The following is a 22,864-nucleotide window of genomic DNA, read 5'->3' as shown; positions in this document are numbered from 1 at the left end:
AAATAAATAAATAAATAAATAAATAAATAAATAAATAAATAAATAAATAAATAAATAAATAAATAAATAAATAAATAAATAAATAAATAAATAAATAAATAAATTCTATCTCCATCAGTGTACTGATGATGGAATAATCAGCATGATGCTGATGGTATACAGAATGATCTGAGCTGTATCGCAGTCGGCCAGTCGAAATCAACCAATTTTAAGCCTTGATAGTGACAGCGAGCAACTCTGGACTTAAGTTGAAATGGCATCAAAAAAGAGACTTTAAAGTGACTGGTTTAAAAAAGTGACCAAGCACTTAAAAGTGACTCGCTACCAGCCGTGTGGTTTATGGCTTAAGCGAAAGTGAAGAAATCGGCCCTAAGTGAATTCTGAGGCATAACAAGAGATTGCTTACATATTTTTCCAACTAATTTATTTAATCCGGACCACTGCGAATCCGACAGATACAGCTAGAACGACCTTCACGAACACTGGTTGTATCGGGAGAACCGGCGAAAAGACGACCCTAACGAGCAATGCCGAGATAATACAGTGAGAAAGAGTTACCGCATCAGTGGATCAACGTACAGAGCATTTAAACTAACGGTACTACTGCGCGAGAGAGCTTTCATCTGTAGCTGTATGTAGAGTATTATCCCATACATAAAACCCATCAAGAGCGAAATGCGTAAAATTTAGCCACGAATGAAGTTTTTTGTCTCTATTATGAACAGCAGTGTTGAGAGACTTTTGGTAACTTTAGGTATACCTGGAGTTATCGTCCCACCTTAGCAAATAAAGATACATTCAGCGATAACAATAATGCGAAGCGGTTCTTATCTCCGCAATCAATGGCTCATTCAATAAAAACAGAGACGAAACGACAGACAAGACAGCTTTCGCTCTCTCAGTGATTGGGAAAATCTCACGCAGTAGTCTGCGGTCGCAGTGCTCCACGTCGTCTTCGTCGTCGTCCGAGCAACCAAACCACATGGACACAACAGAGTTCGCAATAAAAAGGATGAAAGGGAAATTTGTTTTGATTGGATTACGCTTTGCTTCAATATTCTTCTCAATGAAATTAATTCATAATAAAATCTAAGCCGGTACACGATTAATCACTCTCTTCTACAACTCCGTTGTTTAGTTAGGCAGATGATCTTAGGACCATTGTCAGCACAATATTTTTATAAAGCTAAGCAATGTTTTAAAAAACTTACGTGCGAGTGTCCTTGGGGAAACGGTGGAACGATAAATTTTCAATGTTGGGCCCTTCGACCTTGTTGCCACAATCAGCCACTTGGCACTTTCCACACACCATGACTAATCGACGTATTGCACAAAAGGCACTCTTGTTTTACGATAAAATTAACCTACTCCTACAGCGGTTAGTATAGAAAATAACTAGCAAAAATTCATATCAAATAACACATGCAACAGTTAAGAACAAGTTTTTGGTATATCTGCTAGAAGGCTACTTCTAAAAGGCACAATATTTCCCTTAACATTCTGACATGGAAAAATGTGCAGAACTTTTTTCGGTCCGTGATATGAGCGATGCTACACTATTCTAATCGGACGGGGGCTAACGACTACCAATGAAAGTCAAAACTGATGAATGTACGTGCACTTAGTAGGCTATATTCGCTATTGGGTTGTTCTGTCAATGGGGAGAGCTTTTTTTTATCACTGACTGCTGTCGTTGCCGCGATGGGGAAATTTTAGTACATGGGGGAACAAACACCGATCCAGTTGGAAACGGAACACGACGCAGAGGTGTATGGCGAAGAGCACTGTGCATGATTTATATGAAAGTTTTAAAATGATATATGTAACACATAACACATTCAACAGCAAAATGGCGGAACAGATCAGTGTGATGTCAAAACAACCTTTAGGAGCAAAAAGTAGTCTCAGAAAGCGAAGAAAATGATGCTCTTATTTCCTTGATTTACCATCTGATAGGCATGTTAACCGATTGGTTAACATATCTGAGTATAGATCTGAGGTCGAGGATTCGATCCTAATTGTTGGCTTTATGAATATTTTTATTCCTCGGTATGTGTCAGATCATATTTTGATATTGATTTGTTGGTCAATCAATAAACTTGCCACATATTGTTATGATTTTATAATATCTTAATAAGATATTTTTTAATATTTCTCCATATTAATTTTTGATATTATTTTTAATCTTTTATCTCTTATCTCCAACAAACCAATAGCTGATTATGATCGTCAGTATTAATTTTAGAACAACAAAATATGATCTTGGCCAGCTTTTTCCACCTGCTCGGGTAGCATTAAAAATATTCAAATCACACAACCGTATGCTCTTTCATCTTAATTTATCGGAGTCACACTTATCTCAAACGAAAAAAAAACTATCCGTGTGGCGTAGCACCTACGGAATCATGTGAAAATCTAGCATGCCACAAGTTATCTTCAAAATCCTCGCAAAGATAAAAAAACACTTTATCCACAGCACCATCTGCCAGTTCTATCGCAGCTATTTGGCGTTAAACAAAGCACTACAACCTGGATGACGTTGCACCTGCTAATATCGGCGGAATCATAAACAACGGGAGCACGAAATTTTTGAAAAATGTTACAACTTTAAGTAAAAATTTAGTATATAACATTCTAAAAATGTTTTTAGAAAAATACGTACGAAGTAAGAATAACTCATTGCCTTTCGAATGCGCCGTAGATAGTTTCAATTGGATGTGTAAACACAGAGATATGCACAAAATACTTTTACATGTTTTTTTGAACCCAAACTTATGCACGAGAGTGTACATATTTTATACAAAAGTTTCAAAAATCTGATATGATTTCGATATTCGCTGGATAAAGACGGACCTTATTCATCGAGTACACCTTATTCATCGAAAAAACCTTATTCATCAAGTACACTGTTGTAAATCTACATATACTAAACATTTCAGAAATGATTATGAATAGAAATAAAACTTTGGTAGTTCTGATAAAATGGGGGATTACGAGCATAATTGACACATTAAGGGAATGCTTACTTTAAGACCATAAAATTGCAATATTTTTCAGTTACCTTCGGATAGTTTCTATGTTAATGGCTGTCTCAAATGGCCGGCTTGTGCTTCTATTCACGATTTCAAAGGTACTAATCTGCAAAAGTAATCAACGTAGGAAGTCGATCTTCTTATTTTAAACTTTCTGCAGGTACAAAACGCTTAACCAGAAATTGCCTGTCGGTTGATGGTTTTTTCGCGAGATTTGTACCTTCAAAGTTTTGTAAAATTGTTGAATTTTACATCCCAATGATAGAAAATATTTATGTCTGAAGCGCTGGCGAGTTAAACAGATTTTATCTTAATATACCAATTTGATGAGCCAAGAGTTTGGCGTGTAAGTATGATATGCGGCTACGCCTTGTTGACAAACTAGAAGCCGATCTTCCTCTAAATTGTCTTTAGCCAAAGAAACAAACTCTTTAAAAGCTCGTACAGGGTGTCTACTCAATTATAGAAATGAAATTCCCTGATATTTCCAGGTTTAAAAAATATTTCCGGTTCAAGAAATTCTCCATAGTACATGAATTTTTCATTTTATAAGACTTAACATTTATTTATTTAGGATTTTATTTATTTTATTGGGATTTTGGTTTCGAAACAATTAAACATAAAATACAATGATAAATTTCAAAGTATTTTTCACTTCAATAAAAAAAACTATCTGTTTGTTCTAAAAGTGTCAACAACACAAGAAACTGGCGATTTTGTTTTAATTTCCCCGAAACTAAAGCATGCTATCATATGTTCTGAAAGTGCCTTTAATCAACAAAGTCAGATATAAGGTAAAAACTTAAGAAAACTAATAGCTGGCCCCTTAAAAATGGAATTAAGATTTATGGTCATCAGTGACGAAACCAGAAAATTTCTCTGGAGGACGATTTGTGTTTTTTCATATATGATACCCTGGGAAAATTAGGGCTGAAAGTGATTGACCTTCTTGGAAATAACAACTTTTTAGAGACTCAGCAGAATCAAAAACAAACAAAGAACCTAACAGGAACCACGACACGAGAGTTTGATTCCTCATTTAAACAGTAATTTCTGTAAGAATTCTATTACTTTTTTTCATTTCCTTGTGATATCACGATAAATATAACTGCTCGTTTAGCAATAGAGTTCTTCAGCATGTGATTTTTCACGAACTTTCTAAGTAATTCTTCCATGATTTTTTTTTAGATACCTTGATTTATTTAGGACTTTCTCAAACATTCCCGTTTAGAGCATCTCCAAGAATTCAAAATGCCTTCAGGAATTCCTCAATTTTTAATTTCACAAAGAAGTCTTCAAAGAATTTTTCCAATCATTTATCAAGGGATGTCTTCAGGAAAAGGTCGAGGATTTTTTTTTGAGACCGCGAGGAATTTCTTAAGCAAATTCTAGAGTAATCTCTAATGTAACTTGGGTAAATTCTAAGTATACCTTGATAAATTCCTATGATGATCTCTGAAAGAATTATGGATTGCTTAATGAAATTCTTAAACTTCTAAATTTTACTGAGATGTTCCACAATGTTCCACAAGATTTTTTGAAGTAATTCTGACAAAATCTCTGAAAAAAAATATATATGAATGATCGGATGAATTACTGTAATAATTGGCGTAATATCAACTGTTGTGGGACCTTGAATGAAGTTGTGATGAAACAATGGTGCTATGGAAAATTTATACAATTGCCGCAATATATTTTAATTAAATGCTGAAGAACTGCCGGTTTTGGAGCAATTCCTTAGAGTAATCGTAGATGAATTTTTAAAATCCCTCGTGAAAATACCTGGCATTAAACAAAAAATCGACGTAGGAATTATTGTATTGTTTCTAGCAAAAATGTCGAAATTTTTTTTTAAAGGCTTTGGAATGAACGTTTGTTGATGAACTCCTATAGAATCTGTGGGAAATCGTTTAGAAGCAACAACTTAAAAAATATATGGAGGAAATCCTGAGATAGTCGCTTCAGAGCAATCCCTGTGAAAATTACTGGAGGTCGTAGTGTGGGCAGGATTTTCTAGACCAAATTCTAAAAGAATTCCTGCAAACATCCATTGAAAAATCGCTGATAGCATCCCTGGAGATGTTCCTGAAAGTATTTGAGAAGGAATCTATGGAGAAATCACTAGAACTCCTGAAGCATTCTTCGGGATCTGAGAAAAATATCATTAAGAACATGTTGAATAGTCGCGTAATAGTCTCTGAAGGTTTCTCTGAATCTCTAGATTTGCGCACCAGGCAAGCAGAATAAGGCAAAAAATTGTCTTTAAACCCCATTTTGTTTAAATAGAGACTCTCTAAATTAAAAATAGAAACTATTCAAAGATTTGCATTAAAATAGTCTGACTCTGGAAAGAGACTTGCTTACCAGTGAAAAGTACTATTTTTCGAAACCTGTTGTAATTTTTGCTCTTTTCCTACAAAGTTTATTGTTTTTGTAGAATAGGCGAAAATGTTTTTGTAAAAAAAAAATTCAACCATGTTTCATATGCTCATGAACGAGAACTAACTGGGACTGAGAACTGTACATGCATTTACCAACTTGGCAATCTTATGTTCTACTATATGTTTTACGTTGAACAAATAAAAACGACTATAGCGGCGCAGCCGAAATTTTTTTCGATTGATCAGATTTTTTGCTCCAAAAGGACAAATAATACTATTATTAATTCAAAATAATTTCCTTGATTGTGGTCGAAATTCGCTGAGAATTCTAGGATTTTACCAGGGTGAATAAAATTCTATGATAATTCCAGGTTTTCCAGGTTTTTCCAGGTAGTAGACACCCTGTCGTAGATATTTTTTTGTTGGTAAACTTTGACGAATAATGAAGGGACATCAAACCCCCAAGACTCAAATGCTCCTAACCATTATAGGGTGTCCCAGAAAGTATAGGCATGACTGTGATAACAAGAATCACAATTTTTTTCGAATAAATAAATATTTTTTTATTTGTGTTTTTCTTAAAATGCGGCCTGTGAACATTTCGTTTAAATAAATTAATTTTCACATTGAAATTTTTGATTTAGGAAAATCAATTTTTATCTAGCCAGCACAGACCCTATTTTTGTGTTTTGTTGGAACTTAACTTGTGAAGAATGATTTTTTTTAATCCTTGGATGTGGTGAGTTTAAGTACATTATATTTAAGACGATTTATAAGTATTTTTGTTTAAAATTTTATTTGGTTTTGCAAGAAAACATTTCACAAAATGGTAAAATTCTGAAAAATCGCTAATTTTTCTCTCCACATACGATAATTTCATGAAACCATGGCTACCGTTTTGTCTCAAATTCCGAGCACTCGGTTTTTGTATGGCGATTTAGTTGAAATGTTTCGCTAAAATATGTCATCAAATTACAAGGAAATGGCAGTTAATTGTAATTCAATTTTAACGTCTTCCTATCTATTTTATACCTCTGGAGTAATGATTAATAGTGAATTAATAATTTTTAATTCGAGTCCAGTAAAACTAGAGCAGAAAAAAAAAATTAACGAAATTATCTATTTGAATATGATTTATTTGTGCTGTTCGGAATCAAGGTGTTCGGAATATGAACAAAATGAACACAGTGTTCGGCATTTGAATCAAAAAGTTGTTCGATACTTTAACGTAAAAACAATACTAGACAAGCTAAATTAAACAATTTTATCGGCACACCCAACAGCTAACAGTTAACATTTGCGAATAAATTGAAATTTTCACATATATCAGCTAATTTATGCCTCACATTTGAAATGACCGGAATATGAGTCAAAACGGTATTCAGTTATTTTCAATAAAAATAAAATTATTTCATTTAAAATTCACTTATGCCAAATATCTATACTTTTGGATAGGCAACAGAATTTTTAGATTTTTACATGTTATATTGGACATACACGGACTTGGTTTTTTCCCTATGTAAATGGACCACAGCTGAAATCGGATTTTTAGTTTCAATTCACACTTCATCTACTAAGGTTTATAATTTCCAGTAAAATAAGTGATAGTCTGACCATTTATCGTGTCAGCAACGTTAAATATATTTTTTAAGATTTTTATTGTGCGTACTAGACTGATGCAAATTTTGAAGTTTTTGCTCCCCTATGCTTAAACGGTGTCAATTTTGATGAAAATCATTCTCCCAAAATTTGAAGTGATTTGGAAGAAATTTGGTTGTGCACACGCCATTTGAAGTTCGTATGGAAATTACTATGGAAAAGCTAAACCTTTTGTGCTCAGTCCTGTATCTGCTCGCCATAATAATATATGGAAAAGCGAACACACTCTTCCAATGTAAAATCTTCCCAGCTACAACTTTGCAGAAGACCACATTTTGTTGGGACGTAAGGATAATTTGTTATTCTTGATTCCAAAGTCTAAACCATGCCGAGATGATCATTCAATTACTTTCAGAGCAACACTGCTTTTTTGCTGTAGAACATAGTAGCCTGGATTACTTTGATCTATTCTTCCCGCCAGGAGCACCACTGTTGCCTGCCGAATAGTTGGTGAAGCTTACTGATGGCAAACCCACTTTAAGATGATGAATAACAATTTTTCCTGACGTTCAATCAAAAAGTGGTCTTCGGCAAAGTTGTAGCTGGAAGAATTTCACATGAGAAGAGTGTGTACACGTTTCCATAAAACTTAGTGACGAAGAGATAGAGGGCTGAACACAAAAGGTTGGCGTTTTCCATAGTAATCTCCATATAAACTTCAAATGGCGTGTGCACAGTCAAATTTCTTCCAAATCATTTCAAATTTTGGGAGAATGCTTTTTACCATAATTTAAATCGTTTAAGCATAGGGGAGCAAAAATTTCGAAATTTGCATCACTCTAGTGCGTACTTTATGAACCTGCACAAATTTCGTACAAAAATAACGCGATTTGTGCAAAACTGATAAGAAGAGCATCGTTGAGAGCACTTGTTGATGGTGTAGCGAAAAAGAAACACTCAAAATTCAAAATCTGCTCTTGATAAGTAAAAGAATAAAATGTGAGAAAATCAGATTTTTATCTGCAATAGTTTCGAAATGGCAGTAAGGTGAAGTCGTGCCCATTTTTTCTGGGACACCCTATACTCTGGCTAAGTATTTTATTGTGACCATGAAAAACGTGTTCTTTAAGACCTCTCAGACTAAACAAACTTGTATTTGCAACAGTTAAATGCTATTTTTTATTAAATGGAAAGTTTATTACTCTTAGGGCCGATTTCTTCACCTTCGCTTAAGCCGTAAACCACGTTTACCCATACGATTAAACCAGGTTTAAGGCCTAAGCGGTGGTGAAGAAACCGCTTATTAGAAAACAAAGCCTTCAGTACCTTATTTAGATCAGAAATAAAATTAAGATAAAAAATCATTTCAGAATATACGTCAGTAATCAGTAATCACATTTAGACACGAAAACAACGCTTGTTTGTGCTAAATTTAAGTTCGTATAATTTTCGCATTTTTTTGGGCTATACGGCAATACTGGATATTTTCATATAATCATAAAGATTGATTTTCTGCAGTTTATTTGTTAAGTTTTTGAAATCAACTTATTTATGATAGTAATCTTTTCGTATTATTGGTATGGATGAAGGTTTGAACGAGCGAATATTAACAAGAAATGCAGAAATAATTTCGAACAGATACAATATTCAAGTATTTGCCAAATATTCCACTTACTCCATGGCACTTGCCCCAAGTAACACAATTGATTCGCATGTAGTTGCTGTAACTTGATTGTTATTAGATTTGGTCACATACCTGTGTCTGTAACTTCCTTGTAACAAGTGTGTGGTTCGAGATATCAATGGTGAGACCGGTCCAATCAAATTATAATCTATTCTCTGTATACCTCTGCATTCAATTTTTATCGCTCACTTTATACAACGTTCATACATTCTGTTAGTCGCCTCTTGCATGAGATTTTTGTGTTCATATGACTGAACCTTAAAAGTTTGGTGAGTGGCAACCAACGACTCTCAATAATTTTAGCACGAACTCAGCTAGCTGTTAGAAATCCACAGACATCAGCCAGAGTTCAGTTTCTCAGGTGCCGTGGTGAGCGTTGGACGTATATCGGTACGACTCGTCGTTTTTAGTAATCGCTTGTGACCGGTGATTGTGAGTGAGCTCAAGTACTCTTCTGTACACTACTGAGCCGCTGGTATTAGTTTGGGTGTTGTGCCAAATCATTCCACCACCGTATTATCAACACAATTCGATATCCAGCCCAGAACGATTCGCGGTCTGTTCTGATATCTCCCGATAACCGACTTTGGGGGAAAAAAAGTGTCAGGGACCTCGCTGTCGGCACAGGAATCCGGTTTCCAGAATTAATACTTCAACTTCACCTGTAGGGCGTGAGGCACAGTGTATATAGCTGTCTACGTGGTCGGGAAAGGCGGACGTGCAAAACGATGGCTGGTAAGTGGCGGCGAATAGGTTGAAAGTTAGGAGGATCGAGGAACGGTGGTGGATTTTTTATATGTTTTACTCGTTTTTTGCTGTCCATGAGTTTAGGTTGATTATTAAAATTTGGAACAGCAATAGAGGGTGTGATAAGAGCCGTACCTTCGAGATAAGGCCATAAGCCCAAGAGTATCATTTCCAAACCTCGAGACGGTATAAATTAAGATGAAGGTGATATTATCCATTATTCAACATTGCGACATTATATGAAGCGTAGAAGAGGCTACAAACACTTTGAAATCATGTCCGCTATAGTGTGTTGATAATGTCTTGAAGAAGTGTCGGACGTTTTTTCGACGATCGATTCAATTGCTGTCGAATTTTAATTGGGACCTGGAGCTATCGGCTTCCTGATGACCGCTAACGCCAAATGTTGAGTTGCGTAATCGGTGCGCTGTTTTGTTAGCAATAATGGTTTAGCAGATTTTGACAACGGCACGTATCAACCGAATGGCGAATCGACTCAGAGATAACCGGCAAATGATGGTCAACACTCTTAAGTGGCATGACACATTACATCAGGAGGCTTGGCTGAGCGTGATTCTGGAAAGTCGATGGAGTGGAATTGCCGAATGCAAGCTGATTAGCATTGTTCGTTGATTAGGTGAAATAATGGTTCACGGGCATTTAATTGAGCTTTCTTCTGCATTGGAATCTAAAGAAGAATGAGATTACAGCATCAGCACCACGTTATGTGCTACAAAGAATCAGGAGATGATTATGAAACTAGGGAACGGATTGTTTGGTTATAATTTACTAATAGATCGAGGTTCTGGTCACAGAAATATAATATCTATTGCATTACCTCCAGAAAATATAATTCTTCAAGAATGTCTCCAAAAATTTACATCACAAATAAGTTTTAGTATTCTCTCTTGTATAAAAACCTACAGTTATATCTACAGCTGTTCCAATAGGATTTTTTCTTGGAAATAATCTATCATTCGTTGAATGATTTCTCCAGAAACTCCATTACGAATTTCAGGTGGGTTTCCTATGATATAAACACAGTTTTTTTTCTCATAAATTCCCTTTGAATTCTTCTGGGTATCTCATCGAAATGATTCAGGAGTTGTGAACGGACTTTTCCTAGAAAATCTCCAGAGAAAATTTGGTGTACTTGTAAGATTCCATTTAAGAGTTTCAATGAAGATGCCTCCTGAAATTCCGTTGGAGTTTACTTGGGGACTTGCTTTTACAATTCATTCACAATCATTAAGATATTGATTCAGAACTATTGTGCTACTTTTACCCAAAAAAGGCAGGTTAGGATGGACATAAGATAGAACAGAATTGTTTAGACATTTTTGCTCGCGAAGCACTTGTCAATACTGATTGTCGCGCGGGGCACCTGTTATCAAAAATTTCAACCCACTTGCATCGGTCCTACAACACCAACCCAATTGATCATTTAGGGCTTGAAAAAGCTCGTGTAAACATTTCGAATAAGTTTTTTGATCTGAAAGTAAGATTGAAAAATTGCGCTGCTTTATGTCATGTTATAAAGGAAGACACTGGTACATCGATTAATATATAGATATAATAACTAGATCTGAATATATGATGATTTATCCATGCAAATATGAAATTTATTTGTTAGTTGTTAACTTTTTAATAAATCTTCCGAGCTGTTTAATGGAATACCTATAAGCAAATGATAAAACCGAATTTGCTGTACCATTTAATTCCATTAGAGTTTATATCCTTTGACAGATACGCGTATATCAACCTCAACTGTAAAGCCGTCTTCAGTGTCGTGGACTAGACTAGACTAGAGGCCTCACAGTTGAGGTCGAAATACGCGTATCTGTCAAAGGATACAAACTCTAGTGGAATTAAATGTTATACCTAGTACTAGATTCAGTTTTCTCCTTAATTGTTTGTTCATGTTTTAGGCTGTTTCATTATGAATCATAACCTAGAAGACATCTCAATGTGAAGATAAATCGCCACCTCTCAATATTTCAAGAGTACAAATCTCGAGAGCTAAAAGTTTGGCCAAAACCTACGAGTAATCATCAAGAATAGTATCTTTGTTACTTAGACTTTTGTACTATTGAACATTCAAGCTGAGGTCTCGTTTTGTCTACTATTCGAATAGTTAGCCACCGTGTATAAGTTTAAGAATCGGAAAGTTAAAAATATTGGAACGGAGAAATGCTAAATGTATCCCATACAAAATGTATGCGTGAATGTTTGTGAGAAGAATATTTTGTAACCATTTTACTACGAAGATTAAGGTCAAATACTGATCGTTCACTGAATGTTGCTTGGATTTCTCCACGTAGTTTCTACAGCATTTTCTTCTGTAATCAGTGTTGTTAGCTGTTGCAGAGTGCGGGATTTCCTAACGATGATTGGTTTTCGGCCTTTTGTCTGTACATTTGTTAACATCCTAAATGAATTTTTGGTAGATTTTTGAAAAAAATATTGTCGGAAATATCCTTTCTATTGAAATTCTTTTTTTACTGAAAATTGTTAGCGACACCTATTGAAAACCTTAAAGAATTTATGGTGAGATTCTTAAAAAAAATAACTTGAACTCTGAGTTAGACATCTGGCAAGATTCTTTGTAGTTTTATGCTATAATGCAATTTCTAAGAATAATTCCTCTATGATTCTCGTTGAATTTCTAATGAGATTTTTTTATGAGATGTAGGCGATAATTTTGCGGTAATTCTCAAATGATTCCTGGTAAGACTTACAGTAGGTAACATAGAATGAGAATAATTGTGGTGAATCCACAATTGGGAATTTTTGACGATTTCTTGGAGAGTGCAGATGAAATACGCACAATCCTTTCAGAATTTATCAAAAACTATCAAGAAGGCATTATTTCAGGAAGTTGCTTAAAGATTTGGTTCCAAGTTTGCCAACAAGGAGCTATCAGCCAATCTTAATAGTATTGCTAAACGATGACTGAAGCTTGACAGGAATGACCTACTAAGGTGATGAGAAGAATTCAACAAGTTTTTTTTAGAAAATGTACAAAAATTGTTTTGTGAATCATGTACTGTCCTTTTCAGTGAGTTAAGAAAGATCTGACAAGGATTTTAACAAGCATGGATTCATCATCTGGGCGGTTATCAAGACAAAATACTTGAAAAAAATACATGGAAACAAATTCTTGGATTGTTTCCTGGAAGAAACCTTTGAAAAAAAAATCTTGAAAAAGCAAGAGACAACAAAACAAATTTTGATTTTTTGTAAGAATTGCACAATGAACTTTGAAGGATTCTAAAGAGAATTGGGTTGTTTAGTAATGAAAAATACACAGTTTTTTGTAGCTTGATCGAAAGAGCACATTTTTCTAAGTGGTACAGTATTTTATTGCGCTTCAATTGCGCTGTTTAAATGACATTTCAATAGGGTCCTAAAATATTCGATAAAATTTTGTTTTCATTGAACAATACGATAAAGCGTGTTCTTGCTACTACTTTTGCAATTTTTTTTGGTCAAATACCGGCTATATCATGGTTCAACTTTAATTTAAAAAATGGGTCCAAATTTGATCTTTAACACTTTTGATCATGTTTGAGTTCTCTTTATCGACAAAAACGCCACAGGGGTTCATCTTTTTAACACCGGGGTTGCTCCTATTTGAAATTTCGAAATGCACACGGAAAACATAATTCACCCAATACTTGATTTTAAACGAAAGGGTGTGACGAAAGCTGAAAAACCAGAATTTTTTTTTTATTCCGTTGCAAACAAATCAACTTTTCATTGAGAAGTTGATCAACATAACGACCTACTTTTCCTACCGAATCCACAGCGCAGAAAAATGCAATTTTACAGCACTCTTTTTGGTACTGAAAAGTAGCACTTTTCAGTACTGTTTTGTTAGGCGTCAATTGAACAATCTAGCACTGAGCCAAAAATACTTAGATTTTCCATAAATCATGACTTATGAATCAATCAAATTATGGTTTCATTGAACATTTAACCATTTCAAAAATGGGATCATAAGTTTCATAAGTCAGAGCTTTGAAATATTTAAGAACCATTACTTGAAATAATTTTCATAGCAATCGCTAGAAAAGCTGCTCCGCTTTCGATGTTGGGTATAAGTTAATCGAAAACAGATCACATGTTATCAACACATGTCAATTTTTGAGCTCGCCTGATATAACAGGTAATCGTTATTAGTGATTGATAATTTTAAGTAAGAAATTATCATTACGCTTATTACTGTTTTTCATTGATTGACTTATGAAATTTAGTTATGAAAATCTTCACCAAAATCATAAGTAAAACTTAAAAATTTCAACAATAATCGTTGTGGAGCCAAATCATAATTGTTCCTTAAGAAATTATTAAGTTTTTTTGCCTCAGTGAGTCTCTTCATGCCATTTGTGCCTATTCTGCGCGGCGTGTGAGTTGGGACGAGTCGTTCTAACCTCGGGTGACGTGAGGTGACTAATGTTAATCCAATCGGGGTGAGTCGACTTGTCTCGCATCACACGCCGCGCAGAATAAGCACAATAGCATCTGATTCTATATATATACGTTGTGCGATCTGGTTCAGACATAGGCTGACGATTCTGATTTAGGATCGAATCGATCAGTGTTTTTATTCAGCTACTGTTTGTGCTGTCTTACCTATTCTTTCCTCCAATAGCGAATAAAGATCTGCATGATACCGATGGGAGCGAGAAAACTTGTGACATTCATCGAACACCTGGAACTAGGTCACGGGAAGTTTTGAAGCTTTGGATTCTAGTTAAATTTTTAACGTAGATTAAGAATACGTAAGAAACCGAATACCTCTAAATATGCCAATTTCCTTGGGGCCTTCCTTAGCCGAGTGGTTAGAGTCCGCGGCAACAAAGCAAAGACATGCTGAAGGTGTCTCGGTTCGATTCCCGATCGGTCCAGGATCTTTTCGTAATGGAAATTTCCTTGACTTCCCTGGGAATAGAGTATCATCGTACCAGCCACACGATATACGAGTACGAAAATGGCTACTTTGGCAAAGAAAGCTCTCAGTTAATAACTGTAGAAGTGTCATAAGAACAATAATCTGAGAAGCAGACTCCGTCCTAGTGGGGACGTAATGCCAAGAAGAAAAAGAAGAAGAAGATGCCAATTTCATGAAAAGCTCATAGATTGTTGTACTACTGGTAAAACCTCTGGTGAAATGGTTAATAATCTTATGACAAAATTCATAAGCTATAGAAATTCTTTGGTGTAATTCCTGAAAGAACCCGAACAAGTACGCCTGAAAGAAATTTCCAGAGGCAGTTTTTTTGAAATTCCTATCAACTTCCTTGAGAGACTGTCAGAAAGGAGTCGTAGACTTGTTTTAGGAGCAATGAATATAACTCATTTGAAACAAATTGTGCGTATTTTATGTTTGGATAACTATCTCATTCAACCTAAACATGTGCAGTAATTATAGTATCTGAATTGAATCTTTATTCCTCGAATTATTTCCTCGTTGAACCCATTACAGTCTAGATTGAAATTTAACAATTTTCTTTTTATTGTTAGGTACAAATCCATTCCAAAACCTCCAGAAGGAGCTCAACGTTAATGGCGAAACCTTCCACTACTTCGACATCGCATCCTTTGAGGAGTTCAGTAAGTCTCAAAAACCATAAATCACCAATAAACATACCTTAAAACATTCCAATCTTTTAGAGGAACTCCCCTACAGCATCCGTGTTCTGCTAGAATCCGCCGTCCGTAACTGCGACAACTTCCAGGTCCTCGAGAAGGATGTCCGTGGCATCTTGAGCTGGAAGGCGACCAAGAGTGTCAAAACCGACACCGAGCTGGAGATCCCGTTCAAACCGGCGCGTGTCATCCTGCAGGATTTCACCGGTGTTCCGGCGGTGGTCGACTTTGCCGCTATGCGTGATGCCGTTCTCAAGCTCGGCGGCGATCCGGACAAGATCAACCCAATTTGCCCGTCAGATCTGGTGATTGATCACTCGGTGCAGGTAGACTTTGCTCGCGCGCCGGATGCCCTGACCAAAAATCAGGATCTGGAATTCGAGCGCAACAAGGAGAGATTCACCTTCCTGAAGTGGGGCGCTAAGGCGTTCAACAACATGTTGATTATCCCTCCCGGTTCCGGTATTGTTCATCAGGTGAACTTGGAATATTTGGCACGTGTTGTGTTCCAGGACGACAGCAAATCGAAGGACAGCGTGAAGATGCTGTACCCGGATAGCGTTGTTGGTACTGATTCGCATACGACCATGATCAACGGATTGGGAGTTGTTGGTTGGGGTGTCGGTGGTATTGAAGCCGAGGCTGTCATGTTAGGACAAGCTATCTCTATGTTGCTGCCCGAGGTTATCGGATATAAGTTAGTTGGCAAGCTGAATCCCCTGGTTACTTCAACGGATTTGGTGTTGACCATCACCAAGCATTTGCGACAGATCGGAGTTGTCGGCAAGTTTGTCGAATTCTTTGGCCCTGGTGTCAGCGAGTTGTCGATTGCTGATCGTGCAACGATTAGCAACATGTGTCCCGAATATGGAGCAACGGTTGGCTACTTCCCGATCGACCAGAATGCCCTGGATTACCTTCGGCAGACAAATCGTGCCGATGATAAGGTTCAGGTAATTGAGGCTTATCTCAAGGCAACTAATCAGCTGCGTAACTTCAGCGATGCTTCACAAGATCCAGTGTTCACCCAGATCGTGGAACTGGACTTGAGTTCAGTAGTGACCTCAGTCTCAGGACCGAAGCGTCCGCATGATCGCGTCAGCGTCAGTGAGATGCAAAAAGACTTCCGCGAATGTCTGATCAACAAGGTGGGCTTCAAGGGATTCGCAGTCCCTGAAGCAGAGCTGTCGACTGAAGGATCGTTCAGCTGGAACGATGGAAAAACATATTCGCTCCGTCATGGTTCGGTTGTCATTGCAGCTATTACGTCGTGTACAAACACTAGTAATCCTTCGGTAATGTTGGGAGCTGGTTTACTGGCCAAAAAAGCTGTAGCTCTAGGACTGAAGGTTGCTCCATACATCAAGACATCTCTTTCTCCCGGAAGCGGTGTAGTCACGTACTATTTGAAAGAATCCGGAGTCGTTCCAGCTTTGGAAGAACTTGGTTTCCACGTGGTCGGTTACGGTTGTATGACTTGCATCGGAAACTCCGGTCCACTGGATGACAATATCGCTAACACCATCGAAAAGAACAACTTGGTCTGCTGCGGTGTTCTATCCGGAAACCGGAACTTTGAAGGACGCATCCATCCGAACACTCGTGCCAACTATCTTGCCAGCCCATTGCTCGTAATCGCCTATGCCTTGGCCGGAACCGTCGATATTGATTTTGAAAAGGAACCGATTGGAACAAGTCCCGACGGAACTAAGGTATTCCTTCGCGATATCTGGCCAACTCGCCAGGAGATCCAAGCCGTTGAGAAGCAGCATGTTATTCCGGCCATGTTCCGTGATGTGTACGCGAAGGTAGAGATGGGATCACCATCTTGGCAGGACTTGAACGCACCAACGGGTAAACTCTACCCTTGGGACGATGTTTCCACTTACATTAAGCATCCCCCGTTCTTCGAGGGAATGACCCGCGATCTACCCAAACTGGGTAACATCGTTAACGCCCGCGCTCTGCTCAACTTGGGCGATTCGGTGACGACTGATCACATCTCTCCGGCAGGCTCGATAGCTCGCAATAGCCCGGCTGCTAGATATCTGTCTTCGCGAGGATTGACTCCTCGTGAGTTCAACTCGTATGGCTCTCGGCGTGGAAATGATGCTGTGATGGCTCGTGGTACATTCGCCAATATTCGTCTGGTCAACAAGCTAGTTTCCGGCCCTGGACCACGAACCCTGCACATTCCTAGTGGAGAAGAAATGGACGTGTTTGATTGCGCTGAGCGTTATGTCAAGGAGGGAACTCCACTGATCGCGATCGTTGGTAAGGATTATGGAAGCGGTTCGAGTCGCGATTGGGCCGCCAAGGGACCATACCTGCTTGGAATTAAGGCCGTCATTGCTGAATCCTATGAGCGTATCCACCGTTCGAACCTCGTTGGAATGGGAATCGTTCCGCTTCAGTATCTGGATGGACAGAATGCCGATAGCGTTGGATTGACCGGCAAGGAACTGTTCAGCATCGCTTTCCCGGAGAATTTGAAGCCACACGATAAGATTACTGTGGAGACCGATACCGGCGTTAAGTTCCAGGTGATTGTACGGTTCGATACCGAGGTGGACCTCGAGTACTACCGTAATGGAGGAATTTTGAATTACATGATTAGGAAAATGATTTCCTAAAGATAGGGGGTTCGCTTTAGGTTGTAGATAACGTGTAACGTTATGATATTCCTTATTAAAGTTTTCTGTTAAGAAAAAGCCTTTCGTTCAAGTGGGATTATTGATTTACATATTTTTAAAGTGTCTGAATAAAGTAGAACTTTCGTAAATCTGTGCTTACATAGCAATATCACTTTCCCAGATTAACGACTTATACATAACAACCAGAACAGTATTATAGTATTTTATAGGACCGTAGAATCGATTTGTAGTTCGAATACTTGGAGGAAAGTATATCGCAAACTAATTGCATGACATAGATAATTAAAACTAGCACCAGCAAAGGAAACTTTCGTGCATGACTAGGCCAGTTTCCCAAAATGACACCATTTTATCCATATTGGTTGATTCCTATTTCAAATGAACAATGCTCTAGGAAGTCTGTTCGATTTTCTGTCTTAGCTGTCAATTGTATGCTTCTGAAAATAGGTAACATTAGAAAGTGTGTTTCATTCCTAGGAATTAGGTCTCAGTGGAAACAGTGTGATTTATTCTGTTTTTAATCCATTACTTTTAGCTGAATCCTGAATATGTGGAATAGAAATAAGGCAAATTACTCTGACATTTGTTTTCGATGCCAACATCAACATTAAAAAGTAATGTATTCATGATGTTAAAAAGTGTTACTTACATTAGAGAGCAGTACGAATTAGTTGTAGGTACACTCCCGAGCAAAAGATTGGGTTTTATACAACATACACATACAAAACATACAAAAGTGTTTTGTCCATATCTCTGGGATTACACGTCCAATTGGAACTCTCTTTCTAACGCATTCGAAAGGTAATGAGTAATTTTTGCTTCGTACGTATTTTTCCAAAAACATTTTTTGAACATTGTATACTAAATTTTTACTTAAAGTTGAGACATGTTTCAAAAAAAAAAAACACGCTGAAAATACATTGCTAAATTCCTCAGCATTGGGTCGACCAAAATTTTAAATCAATGTGTCATTAGAATCGTAATCTTAGTATCTTTGAAGTGTACTCACGAAATTTTAGCGGAAAAATCTAAAAACTATTCAAAATCAAAGAAACAGTCATCGTGCAAACGTTTGGGATCACCTGAGCGGCACTCAAATAATTTTTGTCAATGTCTCTGTTATTTTTCAACCGATTTCAATAGTTTGTAGCTATTTCAAACGCAAATAATGGCGCGCACAAGATTGGTTTGATCAGGCCGGATTTACAAATGTGGGGGCCCGGGGGCCATTATCTTGTGGGGGCCCTTTCCCAGAAAGAAAAAAATAGATACTTTAGAATAGACTAGACTAGATATTTATAATGCTTTATAAGGTTTTCATTACCAAAGTCAAACTATTTTATAACGTTAAAATACTTCAAATCCACTGTGAACGTAAATCAAATTGAAGTTTAAATTAATGTAGGTAATGTTTTTTAATTTTTTCTACATCTTCTTCTTCTTTCTGGCGTTACGTCCTCACTGGGACAGAGCCTGCTCCTCAGCTTAGTGTTCTTATGAGCACTTCAAAGGGCAAATCGTCCACTGGAAGCATTAACGTGTCGGTGTCTTTTAAAAAAAAAAAAAAAAAAAAAATTAAAAAAAATTAAAAAAAATAACTTCCACAGTTATTAACTGAGAGCTTACTATGCCAATGACCATTTTTGCATGTGTATATCGTGTGGCAAGTACGATTATACTCTATGCCCTGGGAGGTCGAGAAAATTTCCAACCCGAAAAGATTCTCGACCGGTGGGATTCGAACCCACGACCCTCAGCTTGGTCTTGCTGAATAGCTGCGCGTTTACCGCTACGGTTATCTGGGTCCCTACATCTACATCTTAATAGATTTTATATGTTTACAGGTTAAATTCAATGTTTTTGTCAATGTCAATGTTAACAACAAAATTCATTTGACGATTCTCTTCTTATAGATACCTTAATTCAAATTATGCTTATTCTATTCATGGTTGTAATTCAAGTTGTTTAACAAACAGATTTATTTAGCAGTTTTGAGTTAAATAAATTGCTGTAGGGCAGGACTTTTTCTAGAGCCTTCCCAACGAGCATTTTACGGAGTCAGAGTTGAACCAACAACTCTCTAACATATTTCAGCTGAATGAACTGTTATTCAGCTACTAATGTTTGTTAGACTTCAATGCAGCTTTTCAGCAGGTTCAATAAAAATTTCCTCTCAATGTCTCATAGAAAAACTTCAAGAAATCTCCTAGTGATTTTTCAAAGATTTCATCTGAAACACTCATACTGGGATCCCTCTAGATTTTTTTCTAGAGATTCCTCTGCCAACACTTCCAGAAATTCTTCCAGCGATTTTGCAAAGGATGCTTAGGACTTCCTCCAAGAAAACCTTGAACACTCCAACGATTCACCTTCAGTTATTTCCTCAGGGATTACCCCGAGTTTTTTTTTAAGACTATATTAGGAGTTCCTCCAGGTATTTTTTTCACTAATCCTTCAACCGAATTCAATAGTTGTTACGAAGGAAATTGATGGAAAAATCGCCTGATACAATCATGGAGGACTTGTGCCTTCCTAGAAAAATATCTAAAAGAAACCTTGGAAAAATTCCTGGGTAACTTCTATTGTTATCCTTGTAAAAATTCTGGTTATATTCTTGAGATATTCGAAACAAAATTCTTGGAGAAATGCCTCGGAAAAATTCTTGCAGGAATTCCACAGGAAACAATAACTTAATCTTTGGAATTATCTCTGAATCTTTGGAAAAATACCCTAATTCTCACGAATTACCCAGAAAAAATCATGGAAAAATACATACAGTAATACGAGCAGTAACACAGCCAATACTTCTTCTTTACGAGAATTACAAAAAAATGTCTTGCCTGGTCCTATTTCCTTCTGGTTCATTTTAGGTGTTATTTTGTGTTTCTGTTTCCTGTTCGATCCATTTTCGGTCTCTTTTTGTTTTCTGTTTGGTCCATATTTTCAAGCTTGAGTTCTCTAAAGTTCCTATATTCAAGGCACTAAAACGCTACCAGGTCTGCACTGTCTAGTCTTAAACTTCGTTGAGAATGCTTTCGTTGTAGTTGGAAAAGTCATATTAGAAAATCGTTAAGAATTTAAGCAAAAGAATGGCACTCTACTAGTTTATCCAATTCGTTTTTGAATCTTCATTGATCTCCTTATTTCTCGTGAAATCAACAAAATCCCATTCTGAATGTTCAAATATTCTGTTTTAGTAATTTTGCATATTAGAGATTATTTCCACACCATTCGCCCTTTTTTCCAATTTATTAAACAAAACTAATCTTTCAAATCATATGATCCTTTTACGAAAAGTATGTACTGTTGCATTGCTTCTAATTATTCGTGAAAGTTTAATTATAAATATTTTTGTCGAGATTTGTGGGGGCCCGGGGGCCATGGCCCCCTCAACGCCCCCCCCCCCCCGTAAATGCGGCCCTGGGTTTGATACTTCAAATAATTTTCGCGTTTTAAATAAGTTCAGGTGAACCCAAACTTTAGTACGATGACTTGAATGACTGTTTCTTTGATTTTGAATCAGTTTTAGATTTTTTCGCCAAGATTTCGTGAGTGCTCTTCAAAAAATATAAGATAACGATTCTTATGACACATTGATTTGAAATTGTGGTCGACCCAATGTCTTTTGAAACCAGTCACTTTGTATGATACTTCAATATTGTTAGTAAATGTCTAAATATAAAATAAATGTTCGTGCTCCGTGAAATCATGTTTGAGTGATCATTTATTCTATGTTTAAAAGCCCTTGGTTGACATAGAACGATAGTTTTTATAAACAATTAGGGAATTAGTTTGATATATTGTGTCTTAAAGTTTTCGTCAACAGGTTAGCCACCTAATTTACATTTTGAAGTTTTTTTCCCGGTACGGTCGCCAAAATTTTCCCGGTTTTTTATTAAGTTAATTAAAGATATTTCAACTCAATTTCTAATCTTTTGATTTTTTTCTTTATGAAAATAAAGAGTTCTCCAAAGCAAACAACGCACTTAGAATGAAACAAAAATCATTGAAATATGATTCAATAGATTTTCCTGTAAAATAACAGTGGTTTCAACAAATCTGAAAAAAAGTCACTAAAATTTTGAAAAGCTGAAATTTTACAGAAGTCTGTAAAAAAATAGAAGCATTAATTTTTTGTCGATTTTTTGAAGGATGAAATATTAGATATTTTAAGAAATAATTCATTTTTAGAAAATAAATATGTTTGATTCAAAAAAGTTAGAGAAAAGGTAAGAAAAAAGTTATTCTTGAGTCAAGGACCTTGACAGTAGTGGAAAGATTTGAAAAATATTCCGAAACATGGTTAGCGATGTTGTGAGAAAAGTTGAACATTTTTAAGACGCATAGTGTAAATAGTAGAAATTAAATCATTAAAAAAATTAAGCATTCCAGTGTGTTATTTAAATATAACGATTTTCTAAAACTTCTGATTTGTAGGTTTATTGCTCTAAAATGTTCGTTCAACACGATTTTCCCGATAGTCATCTCAAATTCTCGGGTGTTCCCGTCTTTTCCCAGGTGAAATCAAATTCCGTCTTTTTCCCGCTATTCCCGTTTTTCCCGGTTTGGTGGTCACCTCGCGTCAAGTTTCGAATTTAAGGTGAAGACAAGCTGGCAGTGATCAATCGATTAAGTTTTCAGCTTAAACAGATGTATGGTTCTCCAGATTTGTGCTTTTGAAAATTTGAGTTTTGGCTTCGATTCATCTTCACCTTAAATGTTCGTCTTGTCAGCCATTTGTATATAATGTTCGAATTGGAAAATGTATGTGTTATGCGGGTTGCCCGCTTAGGAGATCTATAGCCCGACATCTAAAATTTGGAATGGCGGTTTGGATGCGATGAGAGGGCAAGAATTTGATGACGAAATCGGATATAAAAGGACCTTGCGAACTTTAGGGGGTCTCTTGTTTTATTAGAAGTTTGATCCGGAGGAGTGAAGATTAGTGACAGTGCCGGTTACGCCCGTCTGTATGCGTATCGGTAGTTCCGCATCGGTTCTGGCGTGTAACCGCTAAAATCGAAGTCCTTAAGGTGTAACAGTTATATCGTCTCCCATAACACCGGATGTTGCTGCCAGCACTGCCCCGCAGTGTCGACGCGACTGAACGATGGT

At 36.7% G+C, this 22,864-nt stretch overlaps 2 protein-coding genes across 2 annotated transcripts in view; one reads left to right on the top strand and one right to left on the bottom strand.

Annotated features, from left to right (window-relative positions):
• LOC5570254 (myb-like protein AA) overlaps positions 1–1,599 on the bottom strand; it is a 73,878-nt gene extending 72,279 nt beyond the window's left edge. Inside the window, exon 1 of the mRNA XM_021839802.1 lies at positions 1,212–1,599. Within this exon, the coding sequence (XP_021695494.1) occupies positions 1,212–1,312 (101 nt within the window). The 5' untranslated portion in view covers positions 1,313–1,599. The remainder of the gene's footprint in view (positions 1–1,211) is intronic.
• A 7,444-nt stretch (positions 1,600–9,043) lies between these two features.
• Positions 9,044–17,872, top strand: LOC5570276 (cytoplasmic aconitate hydratase). The gene is made up of 3 exons (XM_001658982.2): positions 9,044–9,431; positions 14,970–15,059; positions 15,120–17,872. The coding sequence occupies exons 1-3, from the start codon at positions 9,425–9,427 to the stop codon at positions 17,726–17,728; spliced, it is 2,706 nt and encodes a 901-aa protein (XP_001659032.1). The 5' UTR covers positions 9,044–9,424; the 3' UTR covers positions 17,729–17,872.
• The last annotated feature ends 4,992 nt before the right edge of the window (positions 17,873–22,864 follow it).

The sequence above is a fragment of the Aedes aegypti genome, chromosome 2 (genome assembly GCF_002204515.2).
Source record: "Aedes aegypti strain LVP_AGWG chromosome 2, AaegL5.0 Primary Assembly, whole genome shotgun sequence".
NCBI lineage: Eukaryota > Metazoa > Arthropoda > Insecta > Diptera > Culicidae > Aedes > Aedes aegypti.
This window is presented reverse-complemented; position numbering and strand designations above follow the sequence as displayed.

Excerpts from the sequence above, each read along its gene's own strand:
- LOC5570276 (XM_001658982.2), top strand. Across the intron at positions 15,060-15,119 it reads CGCATCCTTTGAGGAGTTCA|AGGAACTCCCCTACAGCATC; the intron begins GTAAGTCTCAAA and ends CCAATCTTTTAG.